Source organism: Lepisma saccharinum, chromosome 19, assembly GCF_977018435.1.
Source record: "Lepisma saccharinum chromosome 19, izLepSacc3.1, whole genome shotgun sequence".
Taxonomy (NCBI): domain Eukaryota; kingdom Metazoa; phylum Arthropoda; class Insecta; order Zygentoma; family Lepismatidae; genus Lepisma; species Lepisma saccharinum.
The window spans coordinates 51949370-51971412 of record NC_139247.1 but is presented as its reverse complement, the minus strand read 5'-3'; the positions used below and the strand labels follow the sequence as shown (position 1 = coordinate 51971412).

General features: G+C 38.7%; 1 protein-coding gene across 2 annotated transcripts; it reads left to right on the top strand.

The window, feature by feature from the left end:
- The first annotated feature begins 705 nt into the window (after positions 1–705).
- Positions 706–13889, top strand: LOC146002864 (uncharacterized). 2 transcript variants are annotated; one of them, XM_083140875.1, is made up of 7 exons: positions 706–817; positions 4870–5641; positions 7809–7957; positions 8912–9152; positions 10044–10133; positions 11488–11725; positions 13135–13889. In XM_083140875.1, exons 2-7 carry the CDS (start codon positions 4880–4882, stop codon positions 13716–13718), a joined length of 2064 nt encoding a protein of 687 aa, XP_082997001.1. In that variant the 5' UTR covers positions 706–817; positions 4870–4879; the 3' UTR covers positions 13719–13889. The 2 variants fall into 2 exon arrangements, with proteins under 2 accessions (XP_082997001.1, XP_082997000.1); XM_083140874.1 differs by having other exon boundaries at positions 731–867.
- Positions 13890–22043: the final 8154 nt, after the last annotated feature.

The following is a 22043-nucleotide window of genomic DNA, read 5'->3' as shown; positions in this document are numbered from 1 at the left end:
GTTTCACCACCGCTTAATGCTAATAGGGTATCAGCAGCACATAGGGTTGCTTCTTCCCCCATTACACTGATTAATAGCGTTCAGGTGAGTCAGTTTATCGTTACCACTACTATACTCTTATTTACACAAATACACACACTAAGTTAATAAATCCAAATTAATTTTCACTTCGAATACCTCACAAGAGGTATTTTATAGTCAAACACGTAATAACTACGAAATAAAAACCGGATAACACAATCACGATCCGAAAAACCTCGTAGCCGAACACAAGGTCCATCTATTTTGTTTCCGATCTTTTATAAGAAAATGAGCTCGGTGACGATCTGTATTCCAATTGTTTACATTGGAAAATTCGCCAAACCGGAAGTTCTTTCCCCGCCATCAATAATCGAATTGTCTGATCGATCTTGGAAGTATAAAGAAACTGCATTCGGTAAGTAATTTCTCCTGTAAATTTGAAGAAATCCGTTTGTCCGATACGATAAATTTACCATAAGAACATTTAATTGTAATGAATTGCAGATGTCAATGTATTTCCACGATATTGCACATGTGGTTACGTACCTCAGTTGACTTTGGTATTCAACCAGTATCAACTCTGCAGCTTATGCTGCTAGCCAGTTGCCCCACAGTTGGGTGCTATTGGATCCACCTTACCTGACGTCTGTGTTACCGTGTTTCCTCATAGCTCTTTCATAAGGGACAGTTTACCGTACCCTAATGAAGAGCTCAACCTCAAGTAGAGGAGAAAAATGTTTGTTTGGTTTCCATCGTCAGCTGTTACGAAGAGGAGTGAAGAGATCGTGTTCATATAGTAAATGATACTCGCCCATTTTTCCATCGAAACGTTGAATAAATTCGAAGGTTCACTCATTACAAATATTTTGGTTTTTTTTTAGCATTACAAACGATCCGAAAATTGTTCCACTTACAATGTATGGTCATAACGTATTCACATACTGACTGTTTAGCGAGTGTGCTGGAAGGATTTAAGATAGGTTTTCGAAAGTGAAAAAACAACAACTTGAAAATGATTTATTTATGCTTTGTCAGAAGCAACAAGTTGTTGAAATTCCCAAATAGGAATTGACTTTTTAGAAATATATTACAGATTGGTAATGGTTCCTAATATTGAATAATTTTCGATAGTTTGATAGGAGTATTAGGAAGTATTTTAGAATGCTAGAAACAATTGTGGAAATAAGTTTGAAAGTTCGAGAAACTGGTAACAGTAGTATAAGCCGGAGACGGATTTCTTAAAATTTACAGGAGAAAAGACGAGAAAGTACTTACGGAATTGCATTCTTGAGGACTTTCTGAAGCCAGGGAAATTGTTTTTTAGAATCGTGCAACGTATTTTGCCTGTAAATAAGGTATTTTTCGTCAATCATGCATCTCCGTTGTACGATAGCTCGTGCCGCCATTACCGTCGACTACGTGAATCAAATGTTCCATGCGTTCGGTTATGTAACCCCCTCACAGTGTAGCAACCACGCGGAAGTTTGACAAGATGTCGTGTGAGCGGGTTTTTTTTTTTTTTCCAATGTAAGGTAAGACTCTAGTTTACGTCCTTTTCATAAGGAATACGTGTCATATATCGTTGGAAAGCTTATTTTATAAGGAATTCAACAACGTAAATCTCAAAGCGAGCAAAAATTTCCTGAAGGAGTAAATCGAGAAAAACCTATGTTGTCCGGATACGTACCGAGGAATTTTTTAGATGATGAAGCACCCATTTAGGGGTAAAATGAGTGCTAATGGAACCTAACCTAACAGGCCTAACCTAACCTCATAGGCATACCTCGACCCCTTGAATGGATAGTGGGGCTATCGTGAACAGAAAGTAATAAGAAAAAGGTACTTACCCGAAGAGATGCCGGGTCCCGCACCGCGAACACAAAGAAGCAATCACCATGCAGATAAGGGCGTAAAGTAGAGTCTAGCCTCAATTTTCGCTTAAAAACCTTTTGTGAATAGTTTGTGCAGCATTTATCGGTTCATAAGTTTTGAAACACTGCACATCAGCTGACGATACTGCATATCAGCTGACGATAGACAACGTGAGTCAAAATTTGCCCGCCGAATTAGCAACGACCAATAAATGATTATAATGTTAAAAATAACGCTTTTTTCATGGAAAAAAAGTGATTTCCAGCTTGAAAAATCTTCCACTATGCATATGAGGTAAGTAGCAATGATTTTTATTTGAAAACAAACGAGTTTAATGTGTCTCCGGCTTATACTACTGTTACCGAGAAACTAATTAGCACAGTTAAAAGTTTCACTAAGAATTATTTACCTGAGAAATATTGTTTGAAAAGTAGGTTAGGCGAGCTACATTCCAGCAAGCAACTGTTCTTGGTTTTCGAGCGTTTTAGACCCGGACTAGTGCTGGATTTTCATGCGAAGGGAATTTTGTGCTCGAGGCCAGATATCAAGCTGTCAGCTGTTGGAAATAGTTAGGGACGTTATTTTCATGCTAAGAGACCTAAACATGACCTGCCTAACCTAACAACAAAAGCTTAGGGACTTACATCACATGATGTAGCAGCAACAGCAGTCCACATCTAAGACAACAGTAAACGAATGGCTGGTAGGAAATACGTTCATAAAAGTACACAGTACTGAAAAATCTTTCTCCAGAAAGGAGTGACAATGAAGTATGTCTTAAAAGCATAAATAGCAATCAGAAATGTGATCGCTTTGTTTCAATTAATTGATTAATCTCAATCGGTACTGTAGAATGGGGTGACTTTGATCTTTGGGTGTGACATTGATCAAGTCATACATAATGTTATTAAGTATTATATGTATCCTTTGTACAATAAATGACTAAATAAAAGTAGATAACATTTAGGGAACAACTTACAGGAGCTTGTTATGTCATCAGTAAGTATGAGAAGCAAAACAGTCGGCGGTAAAAAAATATTATATTCAGGATGCATTTCTGGGGGAAAACTGAGTGTCTGGACCTTCTTATGGTTCTCAGTGGATCAGTGAGGGAATACATGATTTTCCTGAAGCAATCATAGGTCTGTATATTCATCTTCAGGTTTTGCTGTTTTTTCTCCCTCTAGCACTGTTTGTTTGATCTAGAGAAATCTGTATTTGTTGTGGGGTCAGTTTGATCACACATGTACCTGGGAGCAGTAAGCAAAATCCACCAATCATGCATAAACACAACAGAGGTGACATGTTTAACTATAGTTTCTTGAATTTTAGTGGTAAAAAAAAGTGTGGGTTGTTTTAAGTCCATTTCATGGTCAGATGTGCTCATCAGGACTACTTTTTTTTTTTACTTTTTTTTACGAGAATTTATCCACTGAATCCTGACAAATTGTTATCCAAGCTTCCAAACGATTCTGACACCAGAGATGAGGTCAATGTGGAGCAAATAAATGATTCCCTTGTTGAGTTTCTGAAGAGCAAGCAATTCAAACACACTGAAAGTGGACCACCAAGACGAAGGAAAAGATCTAAGTTCAACGTTGAGCCTGGAAAAAGTGTTGTTTGCCCATCATCTGATACCGGTTGTGACGTTGATGAACCAGAAGTTCCATTAGAGTCGGATCATACAGAAAACTGTAATAGCAGCAGTGATGAAGAATTTCTTGAATATGTTGAGGCCACTGCAGATAATATAACAGTGGGCTCATATGGTCTCAAAGTCTTATCAGGTGCACGAAAGGCAAGCACGTTTAGATATGTGCGCACTGTAACCGAGATACTTCCTGAGAATACCTTTAATGTTACTGGCTTAAAATCTACATCTACCAAAAGGTCTTTAAAATTGTACAGGATGATGTTCACCCCATTCTATGGTATATATTGAGAATACCGGAAGTATCTCCAATTGCTTTCAAATTTGGTATACTCACTAATTTTGGCCCCGTAATCATGAATCTGCAGTTAAAATTTGGCGATCACGTCTAGAAATTGCAAAATAAGCTTGTCAATTACCACTATGATTCTCCATACACTTACATGCAAACCGAAGATGTCTTCCTTTCTGCACAACAGTCTAGCTACCATGGTCATAACACAATGTTGCTAAAGTCTTGTGCAATAAGTGAGACCCGTTCATTTGCATGTGAGAAAATGGCATATTGCGTAAAGGTGGAAGAAAACATGTTTGCCCCACGAACCATTCATGGAAGGTTAGGTTAGGCAAGCATAGTTAAAATTAAGGGTGATTATAAACATAGTTTTGAAACGCTAATCATTGCAAAAAATAGTTCTTTTCTTCATAAATCAAGGGTGTTTATTCCGTTCACGGCCCCACTTTTTTTTTACTTAATTTGCAATTTCTAGACGTGACTGCCAAATTTTAACTGCAGATTCGTGATTACAAGGCCAAAATTAGTGAGTATGCCGAATTTGAAAGCAATTGGAGATACTTCCGGTATTCTCAATTTGCTCTCTCAATCAATTAATTCAATTAAACATCACAGAACGAGTGGTGTTGGACAATTTGGATGTATGTGTCTTTTTAGGTGCTTCTGCAATCTTTATATATTGTCTGCATATTAGAACTAATGATGTTAATAATATCACTTTCAGTTGCTATTGCTGTAGTATATCATATAAAAAATACATATGCCTTTTTCTCACACTTACCACTGGCAGTTTGTTGTGCTGACCACACATCACCCCATAACTGGTTACATGATCGCCCATCTCTGTTGAGGCTGGTAGTTAGTAGGTAGTTCCTTCCCCGCAAGGGCTGATGCATCATGAGTTATTATTTTTTCACACTTGGTTAATTGCAAGCTTGTGCCTTAGCAGTGAAAAACTTTGTGATGTTATTTGTATTTTTGATTTTATGATTTAATGTGTTGTAACTTAGTTTAACATTTTATTTTGCAGAAAATTGAACATGAATGTCTACCCATGTACTGACACTAGTGATGCTGTTGAGTTGTTTCATCCACATTTGTTTCTGAAACCAATTGCAAGACTTAATGTTTCAGTACAACTTCCACAACTCAAGGTGCCAGGGAAAACGATATCGAACTGGGAAGTGATGGAGAAGCTGAGAAACATGATTAAACCTGAGGAGTTTACAGTGTTGAAAGTGTCTAAGAGTACTTTGGAATTCATTCGATTTGAGGCTGAAATAGATAACAAATCAAAACTGCAAATGATGATTGCACGACTTGATATGAAAAGTATAAAACTTAGTGGTTTTTCCGATATGCTCAAAGTGCGTGCTGCGGAAGCAAAAGTGCCTTTTCCATCACGACATGATTGGGACTCATATTTTAGGGATGCAAAGAATATGAATGAAATGAAACCTGGAGAAAGACCAGATACCATTCATTTGAGCAACGTCCCATGCAAGTGGTTTGCAGTGAAACAAAGCAAGCATAAGGAGCAACCAAGTGAATATTTATTAAGAAAAGTGTTTGAAACTTTTGGAGAAGTGAGATGCGTTGACATTCCAATGACTGATCCTTATCGTAATAAAATGAAAGAATGCATTTCAGGAATTAGGACCTTCACATTCGGTGAAGATGTGACATTTGAAGGTTATGTTCAGTTTAAAGAATATGTTTGTTTTGTTAAAGCTATGAATGCTCTACGTGGAATGATGTTATTGTACAAGGATGGAGACAAAGCATGGATTGCACATGTTAAGGTAATTTTCCATTCTATTTTGTGCATTTTGTTTTAACTGGGAACATATACCACATAATGTTATGACCCATTTGATGCTATATAATTATCTGACGACATCATATGACCATCCCAATAGCCTACATAATGTATTATTATAAGTACAGGTAGTAACTACTTAAACAATTGGTCATGAGCCATATAATGTTTTGGTAACGGTTCCGATTGTTTTATGAATTTTTCAAATTCTCCTAGCAGAAAGACTAATTATCATAGAATTTTGGAAATCATTGTCACATGAAATTTGAACCTTCATTAAAGTAATGAGCACTGTTTGGATCCGTAAAAAAAAATATTTATGTTGAAAAAGGAAATTAAAAATTACCTTACATACACATGCACGCTTCCCATGGACAAGGTATTCTCCATTGACAAGCGACTGTAAGTATCGTAGACTAGTGGGAATTAATGTAGAAGTAAATCAGAACCTTAGTAGAATTCATTTAGGGATTTTATTTTAATGCTAAGATATCCAAACCTAACCACGAAATAATATATTGAACAAAATCTTAAGTAATCGCTAAAACTTGGCAGTATGTGTTAACAGACGTAATTCGAAATCCAACCATGTAAAAATTGCATTCGTGGCATGATGAAATCGCAATAAAACAAAAGGAACTTGGGCCTTTTATTTACTTCAAAGAGAAATTCGAGATTTTATAAGCACTAAGGTGGTCAGTGTAAGAATCAGGAGGAGCCAGATCATTGTTGTAATTTCTGGTATTTTAGGGAATCTCACGTGCAGAGATAGAGATCTTAAGTATAGATGCTTCTGTAGTATATTTATAGATATGGTTTTCTACATGCACATATGGTTCTGTAACATTCTTCATTTGTTGCATGGTTTCTTATTCCATCTGCAGGTAATGGATGGCTTATGCTTGTATATGCTCACAAATAAATTAATTTTTGTGTTTAAAAAAGAGGGAAAGGATTCTGTATACCATTTCTGTTAAGCATTCAAGGTTTAATAACTTGTTCAACTGTAAGTTTGCAACCAATTTTCTTTTCATTGTAACCTCCAACATTTCAAAGTAGAAGCTGCCACTGCTACAGATATACATCCACAAGCTAGGGAGGAATATTGAATACTTAACTGGATCTTTCTTACAGAATGATTTTTCTGTTCCATTTACTTCTATACATGTTTTATATGGAGTGGCCATTTGTCATCTGTTCCTAAAAAGTGGACTAGTGCAGTCGTCTTCAAAACATATATTATTATGTGTATTTCAGCAGAAATGTCCTTATATACAGGTAGGCTATGTACAATTAAAATCAATTTGCTTTACGTATTCGATTCATTCATGGTTTAGCCCTGTGATACATTATGTCGCTATGAAAATAGTTACACAAATACGTGAGGAAGACCCCGTTACATTGCATTAGTATTTCCTCACTTTTGCTTTACATGTACATTTACAATATTTTAAATCTGAATAAACATGTGAATAGGTTAGGTAGTTTTAGTTTGACTATGTTACTATTTACACATTTCGTTTATGTACCTTGACTTCATCATATTTCACCATTGAATAATGTTTGTATTTCAGTTTTCCTCCTCTCATCACCTGTGCTTCACTGTAACACACCACAATTAAGAACCATCTTAAAAATGCTTTTCTATCCTATCAAGCAATGAATATGAATCATATAACATATGATCTCTGTTTGTAGAACACTGTTGATTTCTCCTAATGAAAGCTGTTCTTTGTCCAATTTAATCATATCATTTATCCTCATTACTACGATTAGCCAAAAGTGCCAGAAAAGCGACGTTAAGTAACAAAACTCACATCTAATGAATCGTAAGCAATAGAAAAAAAATATGCCGTTTGTTTTATTGAACTGTTTCAATCCCTTGAAGGCTAAAGTACAGTATGGGTAATAATTGGTCAATAAATAGCTGAAACTTAATGAGGCTGGGTCAACATGAAAAGCTGCTGTTTGGACCAAGAATTGACAGTGAAAATACTACCCTTACACCAACGCATAGAAGTAATGTGAATGTGAGATCTCTAGAAACACTCGGGGAGAACTGATGGTTATTTGAGGATGAAATACATTAATGATATACTTCTTTTAAAAGTAAAATGTAATGATTTATATATGATTCAATTGAATTTCAGGTGGAATTTGACAAAACAAAGCATCTGTGCGATACGTCTATTAGAAGGAGGAGGTTGGAGAGGGAAAAGTTGGAAGCACAAGAAAGGGCACAGCTTGAGAAGGAGAGAAAGCAAAAGGAATTGGAACAGCAAAAGAAGGAGGAAGAAAGGTATAAACAAATGTTTGGTAGCTTTATAAAGGTGTGGAGAATCATACTTACACCTTTACACCTTTAGAGTGTAGAGAGTCATGCTTACAAAATATATTCTTGGTTTTGCACTAAAGTTGTAAGTAAAACATAGTTCAAGGACACACACTAAAAGAAAAGAGATCAGTGCTTGAAATTAAATACTGTGCTGTAATATTCTTAAGATGTCTTTTTTGAATATTAATATTCCATTATTGTCTAATAATGATTGATGCTGTACCTATATGGAAATTTCTTTAAAACCGTACATTATAATTGATATTTTTGTGTTTGTTTTAAAATAGATGTTCTGTATTGTGATTTCTCTTCAACGATATTGGCAAATTTTTCATTTGTAATATTTAATATATTTGGTAATGTGTAAGGTTTTTAAAAGCTTTGACACGTTCTTTCTTAAGCTACTGCTAGACCCTGTCTCAGTGGCTTACTGTGTGCACTATTAATATATTATTTTATGTACGTTGCACTTGATTTTATGGCCCAAGCTTCTTCAGCAGCTCGGTTTGAATCAGCAGCCTGTTCTGCTTTTGGCCATTATGCAGGAAACCAGTGCATCCAAAGCACAACATAGGGAAGGTAGAATTCATGGGAGAAAAGAGAAAAGAAGCTCTGCTTTCTGCAACTCATCAGTTCCAAAACTTCAGAGTCCAAACACCCTTGAAGTTTTCTGTACTGTAAGCATCCGGAATTTCTTGAAAATGACAATTTCATTCCAGAAATTTTGAAAGCAGAATTTCTCAGTATCTTGAATATTTCCCATCTTGAATTTTGTACTGAAGTGTTAATTTAAAAATTAAATCTTGAATTGACCAGTAATATTTCCTAGTAACATTATATTTACTGTGGATGTGTTTGTGTGCTATATTTTGGGACAGTGTGTACAACCTTTTGCTGATCGGGATCTCTTTTAATTAGGAGGAAGAAACTGGAAGAGGAAAGGGAAATAGAGAGGCAGAGGAAAGAGAAGAGGAAGATTAAATTAGAAAGGAGACAGCTTCGAGAAGAGAGAAGAAGGAAGCATCATTTGCAGCTGAGGAAAGAAGACGAAGAAAAGAAAATGAATTTAAAGATTGTGGTTGAAGAGAGGAAGTTGTTAATAGCACAAAGGAAGCTTGAGAGTATTCGATTGCTGGATGACTTGTTTGAAAGAATCAAAGTAAGTTACTTGATGATTTAGTAGAAATCCCATAATAAGTTGTGTATATATGATTAGTTTTTTTATAGAATTTAGCTGTAAAAGCTAAGGAATAGTTGGGCCAATCGCAGCAGCAGGGAAGGCCCAATGGTAATTGAAAAAAATCTCCTTTCACCTTCATAAGGAAATATAATATTTCTCCTAGGGATCCCACATCAGAATTTCTAGTGTTTGAACTATGGCTGAGCCAATACTGATTCTAATGTATTGGTATTGGTTGAATTTTATTTTCCAGTACTGGCAGTTTGATTGTTTTCAAGGTCAACAAAAAATGACACTTTTGCAGAGCTAATTATCCTATTGATTTTGCAGCAATATTATGTATTTGTTAATATTCTGATGTAATTTTTTTAATATTTTAAATCAAAACACTGGTAAATTGATGCTTATGATTGAAGTGGAATACCTGCTCACCATTACTAGAGTGCGTGTCAAATCTCCTGCATATGGCCTTAAACGGCTGAACAGCACCTGCGAATCACAGATGTGCGGCGTTGCCTAGTTCCGTGACAAGGCGTTTCGCTCAACCACGCTGTCTCTTTTCCGTGTGAGATTTCAACATGGCACCGCTGGAGTGCACTGCTATTGGCTATCGCCATATGCAGGTGATTTGACGCGCACTTTAATCAATATTTTGAACAACTTTTAAGTGTTTCAATTTTAAAGCAATGGTATCGGTGGGAAACTGTAAAAGTATCTGTATCACTATCATTACTGGTATTGGCTCAGCCCTATTTTCATCTCCACAAACGCAGAGATTTATTCAGAGCAAAACCTAATAAGAAACTTGGTGAACGTTTAACACAATTATGTTTTTCGATGATTTTCATGCATAGGGTGCATTCTTTCCAGGTTATTAAGCAGAAGGAGATAGAGGAGAAGCCTGTGGAAGATGTAAATAGTGAAGAAAGCAGAAAAGAGGACAGTGGTGAAGATGCAGATGTAAGTACAAGAGTTACTGTTACATGTTTTAGTAGCCGCCCCCCGTGACGGAGTGGTTTGCACATCACGCTACAATGCCAGGGGTCCTGGGCATGGATGTTTGTGTGTGTCCATTCATCAATTTCATCACTCATCCCCCATCTTCGCAAATTATCCAAAAGTGGCATAAGAGGCAAAGTAAAATAAAGCTAATCAATCAATATGTTTTAGTACTCAATGTATTATTTGTTGTTTCACACTGGAATATCTGCTTCTTGTAATATTATTTTCTATGCGAGTTTTTCTTTGTACTAGCTTACTGAGTTTTGAGTTTTTATTATTTTTAAGTCCACTTTATGCACAGTTAGGCTAATCAAGACTGTGCATACAGTTAAAGTGGTATTCAAACCATTATGAGCCTCCACAGGGCATCGAACCGTTTGATTACAAGGCAACAGCGTTACCACTACACCCATCGGGGAGGCTTGGACCAGCTTATTGTGAAGTAATCATGCCATGTAGTTTTTACCCCCCAGTGAGGGACTGATTTCTTCAGGGTACATTATATTAAGACATTTTAAGGAACCTCAGTGAACTATTAAAAACTACATTTATAAAAACAAGCAATGTGGAATTCCTTGTAATAGAACTGCTAGTGTACTTTGGTGTTGAGTGGTGTCAAGGTGAGAGCCCCCACCACTCCAGCAAATACCAAAAGCATACTTCCTCTTATACTCGAAAGCAGATTTTCTTTACTCACTTTGTTGTTCTTGTTGCAATTACTGTAGGAAAGAAGAATCATGAATTCAAAGTATACATATATTATTCCAGTTGGAGTGTGGTGCTGACCACATCCAAAATGGCAGAGATCAAGAATGTTTGCAACCCTACCCCCACATCCCCTAAATGTGCCTTCATGGCATGGTGCTATATGCACAGGGAACTTTACCTTACCTTATTCAGGTTGTTGTAGGTAGAATAATTGGGATTCAACCTTGAGCTTAAAGTGGAATTTAAATCACTATGTAATGTACCCCACTGAACATCAGACTCAGGACCGATGATTACAAGACAACAGTGTTACCACTAGGCCATCAGGAAGGGCCATTTCCCTTATTGGCGAGCATTGAAATTTCTTCATATTTTTATGTTAATTGGTTATCGACTGCAGGCATGTATTTTTCTGTAGTTCTTCAGTCTGACTTTGGGTCATTATCAGGGGAAAGGACATGCAGGATGGGAGAGAAGGGAAATAATAACGAATGTTCTGTACCATCTACTGATTCTACCATCAGAAGTTTACATTTATCATAATTCCTTCAGATCATCATTATAATGTATTCTGATAAACTTATTTTATTATTTCATTATGTAGGAAATTGAAAGGAAAAAGGCTGAAGAATTGAAACAGAAGGAAAAAGAGTTACGACACAAACTTGTAGAAAAGTACAAAGCTATTCAAGAGAAGAGTATGGAAGAGCAGCGTGAAAAGTTGAAGAAAAAGAACAAGCTAAAAAGTGTACTAGTGTCAAAAAAGCCAAATAAGTGTTCTTCCAGATCTAGTGACAATTCAACTGATAATTCATCGGATGAGTCATCAAGTGGTGGAAAAGGTAAAATTTCTATTAAAATATTTCTGTTTCCTTGCTTGAAGTTATATATGGTCAGTGCTTTTAAGTACATGGGATCATGGAACATGTTCCTATACATGTGAAAATTACCCTGACTAAATTTTGCTTGTTGAAAGTTATTGTCATGAAGTGTTAGGACAGTGGTTGAAATAACAAGTTCCATATGTTAACAGTTGAATCTTGCGAGTAGGGGTGAACCAATACCAGTACTACTATGAATACTCTTACTGATTCCCATTAATACAAAAACTCAAAAATTGTAACAGTTCAAAGTAGTTTAAAAAATTTTCATTGGAAGTCTAACAGAGTTTTGCTTTAAAAATTCATAATTGCCATGCGATAATCATTTATTCACAAATCCATATCTCCCCTCGACTGTGTTACATTGTACTGAATAATTACAGTAGAACCCAAATTTTATGTTCCTCGGTTTTACATTTTCCCACATTATACATTCAATCTTGATTGTTCCAACATAGCAAAATGGTGTAAAATTTTCCTCGATTTTACAGCTTCTACAGCTTGGTTCCCTGAAAAACGTAATTGCATTTTTCTTATTTTATGAATGCTCATTATCTCAAAGGGATCCATGTCCAGACTGGGACTCAAAACCTAGAACCTTTAGTGGTGAGATCATAAGTCAAGCACTGAATGTACTCAGTCATCAAGACAGTCTGAAGAACTACTGACATTAGTTGGTTGATATGTATTCAATGCAACTTATTTGTGCCAGTATGTGACTGCAAAAGGGAAGATCAGATGATGATAAGAAGGAAATTGGAGGAAGTGTCCAAGGCCATTACTTAATTCCTTATTAGTATGAATGTGTGTGTTATAATTTTAAGTCAAAAGTATGTATGGCCTACTTTTATACTCACATAAAGATATACAATCTTGAGATTTTGACCTGCTTGTCGATCCAGTCAAAATATTGTCAATATATGATGTTAACATGTCAAAGTTCAGGATTGGAATAAAGAAGCCTGCTACACAATAAAATAAGATTAAAAATCTTATTTCTGCTAGTTTCTCACCAGCATGGTCAAGATTAAATCAATAAAGGGAGTGGAAATCCAACTGACCTGTATCCTGATCATCTTAACCGGGCTCTAGTCAACCTCCATTTTTATCTTGACAATACTGGTGAAAAACCAGTATCAGATTTTGTAATCTTATTTTGCTTGTTGTGTTGTGTTTTATATGCTGTTTGTGTTGGACTTTGATAGGTACAGGCATATTCTGTTCCATTTGGTTAATTACTTTAATGAATTGTGAATATATATGTGAGGATTTATATTATTACAGGTATGTGTGAATATATAAAGCTGACTTATCACATTGCATAGGTTGTGCATTATCATAATTGTTTCTGTTTTGTTTTCTTGTTCCAGCTGAACCACCAGCAAAAAAGAAATACCAAGTCATTTATCAGTATGGAGACAATCTTTGGTGTCAGGAGAATAACTATTTTGGTGATTATTATGATGACAGACATTTTCACAGAAGAAGATACCACCAAACGTTTTATAGTCAAAACAGATATTCACGGCACAGAAAATGGTTTCCTAGGGGAAGAGGCAGGTTTTATAATTATCATTTAGAAAGATATGCAACCAATGCCTGTTATACTAATTTGTCCAATCAGTATGAAAGGTATTTCAAGAGATTAGCAAACCAGAAGAAAGATGATGACAGTGAGAGATCCAGATCTAGATCCAAATGTAAGTTAGAATCCAAGTCTAAAGCTAGTTCAGGATCATGGTCCAGATACAAAGCCAGATCAAGATCTAGGTCTAAGTCTAGATCAAAATCTAGATCATGGTCTAGAACTAATGCTAGATCAAGATCCAAAACAAGGTCTAGATCTAAACCTAGATCAAAGTCTCCATCAAAGTCTAGGACATGGTCCAGATCTAGATCAAGGTCCAGATCGAAAGCTAGATCATGGTCCAGGTCTAAATCTGACAAAGTCTAGATCTAATTCTAGAGACAATAAAGCAAGGTGACCTTGAGGAAAGGTGTGACAGCAGATGACAATGAGAGAGGAGGTTCCTGTAAGAACAAAATATTGGGAAATACTTAGTATTTTTTATTTGCCTGTGATATTTTGTTAACATTTGTTTTGTATTTATACCTAATGGTTATGGAATACATTATGCAATGCAAATTTTTGTGTTTTCTTAGCAAAAACTACATTATAAAATAAAGCAAATGTGGATATTAAATACAGTAGTTAACATAGCATGAAACAGTGGTGTGCCCAACAGAGGTTGGTGGGAGTCAAACCTCCCCCTTCCCCTTTGACCAAGTATTCCTAAAAAAAGAACATTAAAGGCAGACGATGGCAAAATGAGGACTGACTACTAAAAAAAGATACCCCCCCCCCTTTTTTTAAAAAAATCCTTGGCAAAATGAGGACTGACTACTAAAAAAAGATACCCCCCCCCCTTTTTTAAAAAAAATCCTTGGCAAGACACTTGGCATGAGAGAATTTTAAAAACTGCATACTCTCATTGATGGCAACATATGTTCATAATAAGACTGATTTATGTTATCACATAAATCATATATGAAATGCAAGAAGGTAATATATAACACATACTATGTGCAATAATTACATATGGAGCAGAGACTTGGACAATGACAGAGAGAGACAAAAGAAAGATGCAGGCAGTGGGGATGAAATTTTTAAGGAGTATATTGGGGTAGAAGGAATAGAATAAGGAATGAGGAGATCTGAGAGGCAGTGGGTGTGGTGAAGCTTCAGGACAAGATAGATCAGGTATAGATAGATGAAATGGTTCAGACACATGAAGAGGATGGATGCAGAAAGACTACCAGTAACAATGCACAAGGAGTGGGAATAAGGCCCAGGGGGAGACCAAGATGTCTGTGGAAAGAGCAGGTAGCGGAGAGTGTTAGGAGAAGAGGACAAGATTGGAACACCATGGAAAGAGATGAGTGGTGGAAGATGGGGAAAAAATGAAGAGGTTTGACTTCTATGCCGACCTAGTCAAAGGCAGGAAATGGCAAAGGATGATGATAATAAATCATATGTCAACACCAACATCAAAATATTTCCTCAAATGCGAGAAAATATGCAGAAAAATATAAGTACATAGTTTTACCTATGCAGAAAAATATAAGTACATAGTTTTACCTATGTTCAGATCAGCATAAATACACAAACTTGGAAACAAAAACCACGAGGTGCTGTCAGTATTTGGGGTTATCACATTCCCATTTAATAAAGTAAACTACATCATTGGTTAATTTATAGTGTACACTTCTATGAACCAGAAATGTGACCCACGTTAATACCACTTACAAAAATGGTTAGGTTAAATTCATAAAAGAATGTGCTACTTCATATATGTATATTTATTATGTATATACATCTGAGCATTCATTAAAAATTCAGTTAATAATTATAAATGAAATATTCTAAATGCAGTTGATATGAATGACATAATAGTATATTTTAATGTTATGGATTTAATTACATATTACCACCTGGTGACTAAACAAAGTATTTTAGATAATCCTGAACTATTAATATGATAATAGTACATTTGAATAATGTTTAAATTATGAATAATTTTGATAAATAATCACATAAAAACAACACTTATACTTACCTATACATTGTGGATAATTGTGCATTCACATTACATTCTATCTGGTTGGTTACACAATTAGATATTTTATACAAGAGGAAACCAGCCAGAAAATATGGTTGTTCATAGAACAACACAATCAAAATTGAAAAACTGTTGTATATAAATGCAACAACATTTCTTACACCAAAAATTCCATGTACAACATAGTTGTTACCTGTTCCAGTAACAAGAGAAGAGTTTGAAAAAAATCGTGTGAACTAGCTGTGATGCCTCACTGAAAGAAAGAAAAGTATAATGTATTTAAACATTGCAATTAACATCACTTGGAGTTGCCAATCAACGTCATATGTGTTTAAATAACACATACAAGGGAAGTCAAACAAATACCATAAAAGTGCACTAAATATCCAAACATGACTTGATTGTCCTGTAACTTGGCAACAGTGATACTCATGTTTCAAAGAGTGGCCAACAGGTGGCAGCATGATGTAGCAATACAACATGCTGGCACATGTCATTGTATGAATGGACAAGCAAGTTTCTAAAGGGGTTTACTTCCATGGCAAACTCCTCAGCTAGGTCAGGCATACTGAGTAATGACAACAGAGGCCACTGCAGCAGTTGAAGCCATGGTGAAGGAAAATCGGAACATGGATGAAATAGCTGCCTGTATGGTTACAAGTCATGGATCAACATGCCATATTGTCCATGATGGGCTGCTGCAATTCCATAAAGTTTCTGCAAGGTGGCTGCCATACCAACTGACTGCAGAAATTGGCATGTCGATGCTTGCAATGAACTTGTGCAGTACTTGGTGTAGCTGAAGATGATTGCTTTCTAGGACTAATTGTCACTGGAGATAAGACCTACTACTAGCTAAAAACTAGCTAAAAACCAAGAAAGTGAGCAAAACTGAAAAAGTTTCACACACAACCATTGGCAGGAAATGTTATGTTGGGATGAATGAGGGGTCATTTGGGACAGTACATACTCGGAGAGGAAACCATTACCAGTGTAACATGTGCAGATCTCGTCAAGAACCACTTGTGTCCTGCAACCAAATCCAAACAACATGGGCTTCTGAGTACAAATGTTCTGTTGCAACATGACAATGATCGACTCCATACTGCCTGATCAACTGTTGCTATCATCTAAGATCTGCCTTTGAGTGTTTTCCACATTCACCATATGTGCCAGATGTTGCCCCCAGTGAATTAAAACGATATTTACCCTTGCTACTGTTTAGAAGTATTTGAACAATTCTTGGACCTGTAGTAATTCTTTCATTGAAAGGGATGTTAACGAATGAATTTTTAATATAAGCAAAAGTTAACAACTGATGAATTTCTAATGTAGTGATAATTCTCACTGGTGGACATATAAGTTATGAGCAGCTTGGGAGTAAAACTTGATAACCCACAAAAGTATGAAACAGAGAAAAATGCAATTGAAAGTTTGTCTATTGCATTGTGGCTTATGAGTTATAGATCGACCACAAGGAAAAAAACCTTGGGAGGACAAGTCCCCGTGCAGCTTTCCTTTCTTCCCTCCACCTCGGGCCATTAGGAAGCATGGTCAACTCTCCCCCTCCCCTACTCGCGGGGGTACGCTGCACAGGACTCGCGGGTCTGCGCAGGTTGTTTTGCTCGTGGTTCCACTATACCTGGATGTTCCCTTATGTTTCTGGCCATCAGCGGCTACTGAAGGAACTTAATTCACTATTGTACAGCAACTTTAGACTGTGCAGCAACTGATCAAATGTTAACTCAATTTTGAACAGTGTGTGGGTTATCAACATTTACTCCCAAGCTGCTCATTATCTGTATGCCATAACATATTTCATGTTGCCAGTTCAGTTGAAGGAGTGTACACGTACAAATTCATATTTGCCATCAATTTTATAAAACTCATTTTGAAAACTAGAAGAAAGCTCCCCAAACATAAGGGCATACCAAATTTTTAAATTATGTCCCATAGGAGAAAAAATTAATATGCCTTACCTGTCAACGTGGTCATTCTGATAATACTTGCAGTTTTTCTCTGATCATATACAATTACTTTCTAAGGATTGTTGTCAGGATCAGAAACAAAGGGAACAAGTCGTGCTTCCTAGTGTGAAAAAGAAGTCTCATTAGTAAGTCGTATACATTCATTTGTTGTACACGGTACTGGAAATTTGAAAACATAGAAGTATATATTTTTTTTGAGCATTGTAAATATGCCGAAGCAATCTTCTGATTAGTGAAAGTGTTATGAAAGTGTTTTCATTATCTATAAGAAAGACTCAGGAGTCTGAACACATCTGTTGATGGTATTCAAAAAGATATATATATATATACGTGGGCAGATCGGAAAGTAACACACAATATTTTTTTTCGCAAAAAGTTTAATATGTAACAAAAACCAAACAAATCACAAATGAACTGACATCTTTGCCCTACTTTTCTACATAGTCACCAAGTTTCTCAACACATTTCTCCCATCGTGGTACCAGTTTCAATATGCCCTGTTCGTAGAAGTCCGTTTGGTTGGAGTTTAGCCATCTGCGGACTGCTGATTTCACTTCCGCATCTGTCGCAAAGTGTTGGCCGGCCAGGAATTCCATCTTGGGACCAAACAGAGGAAAGTCCGATGGTGCCAGGTCCGGACTGAATGGTGGATGCTGGAGCACCTCCCACCCAAATTCGGTGAGTTTCTCACGAACAGGAGCAGCAACATGGGGACGGGCATTTTCACGAAGAAGTTTGACACCATCAGCATGAATGTTGCGGTGTTTGTCATGAAGGGCACGACGCAACTTAACCAAAGTTTTAATGTAAACTGCAGCATTCGCAGTGGTCCCGTGTTCAGCAAAGTCCACCAATAACACACAAAACATGTCCCAGAACACTGTCACAAGCACTTTCCTAGCAGATTGAGTCACTTTGAATTTTTTTCGTACTGGGGAACCAGCATGTTTCCACTCCATAGAGGCCTGCTTGGTTTCGGGCATGTAGTGGTACGCCCACGACTCATCACCAGTGACGATTCCTTTCAGAAAGTCATGCCCTTCTGCGGCGTAACGCGTTAAGTGATCCATGCTTGTCATCATTCGCTGGCCCTTGTGGTGGTCTGTCAGGATCTTAGGCACCCAGCGAGCACTAACTTTACAGAATTTCAACATGTCATGAACAATGTGGTACACCGCACCATAGGAAATGTTGAACATATGCGATAAGGTTCGCAGGTGCACATGCCGGTCGTTCACAATTGCTGCCTCAATGGCGCGGATATTCTGCGGAGTTGAAGCTGTAACCAGCCGCCCGGAGCGTGGCGAATCACTAAGGTTCACACGGCCCTCTTGAAAGAATGGACACCACCTGGAGACATTGCTACGGTCCAGACAGTCGTCCCCATACACGCCACGCACGTCCCTGTGAATTTCACTCGGTGTATGCCCTTTGGCCCACAAAAATCGAACCACACTTCGCTGCTCTTCACACATGGACGACAGTAACATGGGTGCCATGTTTGTTTCGTAGTTCAGGCTTCTCTCGCTAGAGCTGCAGAGGGGAAAAAAATACCCTCTGTGGTGCAAACTTCAAACTCTCTCGTCGTACAATTTCAGCATTCCAGCTGCAATATGTGGGGAGAAAAAAAAATATTGTGCGTTACTTTCCGATCTGCCTAGTATATATATACGAAGAGAAATTATTCTATATTTCGCGATCTATGTCGCATTTTCAAGTTGAAGAAGAAAGATCGGCGTTACTAAGAGAAGAGGCACAGAGTACTGACCGTAGCGTCTCTACGATCAGTGTTGTCAGAAACAGTTGATAGATGACGAGAAGTACTTTCACCAGTGTTTACTGTAAGGTGGGTGGGTAATTTCGGGGAGGAGAGGAAAGGGTAACTGGTTGGCTAGGTTGAGTCCGAGGGGTATAGTGGCGTGCGTGCCTGTTATGTAGGCCCTTTCCCAGCGCCTGCGGAAAGATGTGTCAGAGCGGGGGGGGGGGGGGGGGGGTAAAAGATGGATGATGGCAACACGGAAGCAGTTATTGAAGGTGGTGCTATGGCTGTTGGTGTGGATGGCAACAGTGAAATCGGAGTTTTGGGTGGAGGAATGGTGATTATTAATCCTTAGGTTCAAGGGGGTGGAGGTTTCGCCTATGTAGAAGTTGCCGCAGATTTGGCAGATGAGGGTGTAAATTAGGTTGGATGAGTGGCAGGTGCCCTTAGGGTGAAGGGTGAACTCGCCTGCCGCTGTGGGGATCAGGAGGGTGGGGGAGGTGATGAGTATGGGACAGGTCTTGCATCTGGGTTTGTTGCACCTGTGAGCTGGGGGGAGTGGTGTGGATGGGGTGGGAGTGTTTCAGACCAAGATGTTTTGGAGGTTGGGGGGGCGACGGTAGACGACCCTGGGTTTATCCCTAAAGATGTCCCTGGTATCAGGATCACTGTGCAGGATGGGGAGGAGGGAGTGGAGGGTATGTCTGATTTTCGTGATATGGGGGTGGTATTGGGTGATCAGGGTTGGAGGGTTGGCTTTAGGTTGTTTGTTGCGGTTGTGGGAGTTGGCTCTGGTGATTTGTTTGTTGATGAGGGTGGAGGGATAGCCACGGTTGGTTAGGGCTTGGTGCAGGCGTAGGTTGTAGTTTTGGCGGGATGAGGGGGATGAGTTGAGGCGCTGGCCTCTGAGGGCAAGGGAGAATGCGATGGCTTTTTTGGTGTGGTAGGGGTGTGAGCTGGAGTAGTGGAGATACTGGAGGTGTTGGTCGGTTTAATATGTATGGAAGTTTCCAAGTGGTCTCCCGCAATGTGGATGTCCACATCTAGGAAGGTCACTTGGTCTTTTGAATGGAACCAGGTGAATTTGAGGGTGGTGAAGTCGTTAAGTTGGTTTAGGAATGTAGTGAGGGAGGGTTCGCCATGTGTCCAGAGGAGAAAAATGTCATCTATGAATCTGAGCCAGAGGAGTGGTTTCAGTTGCTGGGAGTCAAGGAATTGCTGTTCCAGCCTGCCCATGAACAGGTTGGCATAAGAGGGGGCCATGGCTGTGCCACGTATCTGCAGGTAATGTTGATCACCGAAGCAGAAGTTGTTGCAGGTAAGTACAAGGTTGGCTAGTTGTATCAGGAAGTGAGTGCTGGGATTGTGGGGTTTAGGTCAGCCGTTAAGGAATGATTCGGTGGCACGGAGGCCATGGGCATGGGGAATATTAGTGTAGAGGGATGTGACGTCAACAGTTGTGAGGATGGTGTTAGGTGGTAGGGGTGGTAAGTTTTGGATGATGTTAAGGAAGTGGTTGGTGTTCATGGGCAGGCTGGAACAGGAATTCCTTGACTCCCAGCAACTGAAACCACTCCTCTGGCTCAGATTCATAGATGACATTTTTCTCCTCTGGACACATGGCGAACCCTCCCTCACTACATTCCTAAACCAACTTAACGACTTCACCACCCTCAAATTCACCTGGTTCCATTCAAAAGACCAAGTGACCTTCCTAGATGTGGACATCCACATTGCGGGAGACCACTTGGAAACTTCCATACATATTAAACCGACCAACACCTCCAGTATCTCCACTAATCCAGCTCACACCCCTACACACCAAAAAAGCCATCCCATTCTCCCTTGCCCTCAGAGGCCAGCGCCTCAACTCATCCCCCTCATCCTGCCAAAACTACAACCTACGCCTGCACCAAGCCCTAACCAACCGTGGCTATCCCTCCACCCTCATCAACAAACAAATCACCAAAGCCAACTCCCACAACCGCAACAAACAACCTAAAACCAATCCTCCAACCCTGATCACCCAATACCACCCCCATATTACGAAAATCAGACATACCCTCCACTCCCTCCTCCCCATCCTGCACAGTGATCCTGACACCAGGGACATCTTTCGGGATCAACCCAGGATCGTCTTCCGTCGCCCCCCCAACCTCCAAAACATCTTGGTCTGAAACACTCCCACCCCATCCACACCACTCCCCCCAGCTCACGGGTGCAACAAACCCAGATGCAAGACCTGTCCCATACTCATCACCTCCCCCACCCTCCTGATCCCCACAGCGGCAGGCAAGTTCACCCTTCACCCTAAGGGCACCTGCCACTCATCCAACCTAATTTACACCCTCATCTGCCAAATCTGCGGCAACTTCTACATAGGCGAAACCTCCACCCCCTTGAACCTAAGGATTAATAATCACCATTCATCCACCCAAAACTCCGATTTCACTGTTGCCAGCCACACCAACAGCCATAACACCACCTTCAATAACTGCTTCCGTGTTGCCATCATCCATCTTTGACCCCCCCGCTCTGACACATCTTTCCGCTGGCGCTGGGAAAGGGCCTACATAACAGGCACGCACGCCACTATACCCCCCGGACTCAACCTAGCCAACCAGTAACCCTTTCCTCTCCTCCCCAAAATTACCCACCCACTTTACAGTAAACACTGGTGAAAGTACTTCTCATCATCTATCAACTGTTTCTGGCAACACTGATCATAGAGACGCTATGGTCAGTATTCTGTGCCTCTTCTCTTAGTAACGCCGATCTTTCTTCTTCAACTTGAAAATGCGACATAGATCGCGAAATATAGAATAATTTCTCTTTGTGTGGTAAGTGTTTACTGTCTCCTTCATCATTAGTGTTTATCCACCCTTCTGGCACCTTTTCTGATGCTATTCCTG

Excerpts from the sequence above, each read along its gene's own strand:
- LOC146002864 (XM_083140875.1), top strand. The coding sequence starts at position 4,880 with ATGAATGTCTACCCATGTACTGACACTAGTGATGCTGTTGAGTTGTTT. Across the intron at positions 5,642-7,808 it reads CATGGATTGCACATGTTAAG|GTGGAATTTGACAAAACAAA; the intron begins GTAATTTTCCAT and ends ATTGAATTTCAG. Across the intron at positions 7,958-8,911 it reads CAAAAGAAGGAGGAAGAAAG|GAGGAAGAAACTGGAAGAGG; the intron begins GTATAAACAAAT and ends TCTTTTAATTAG.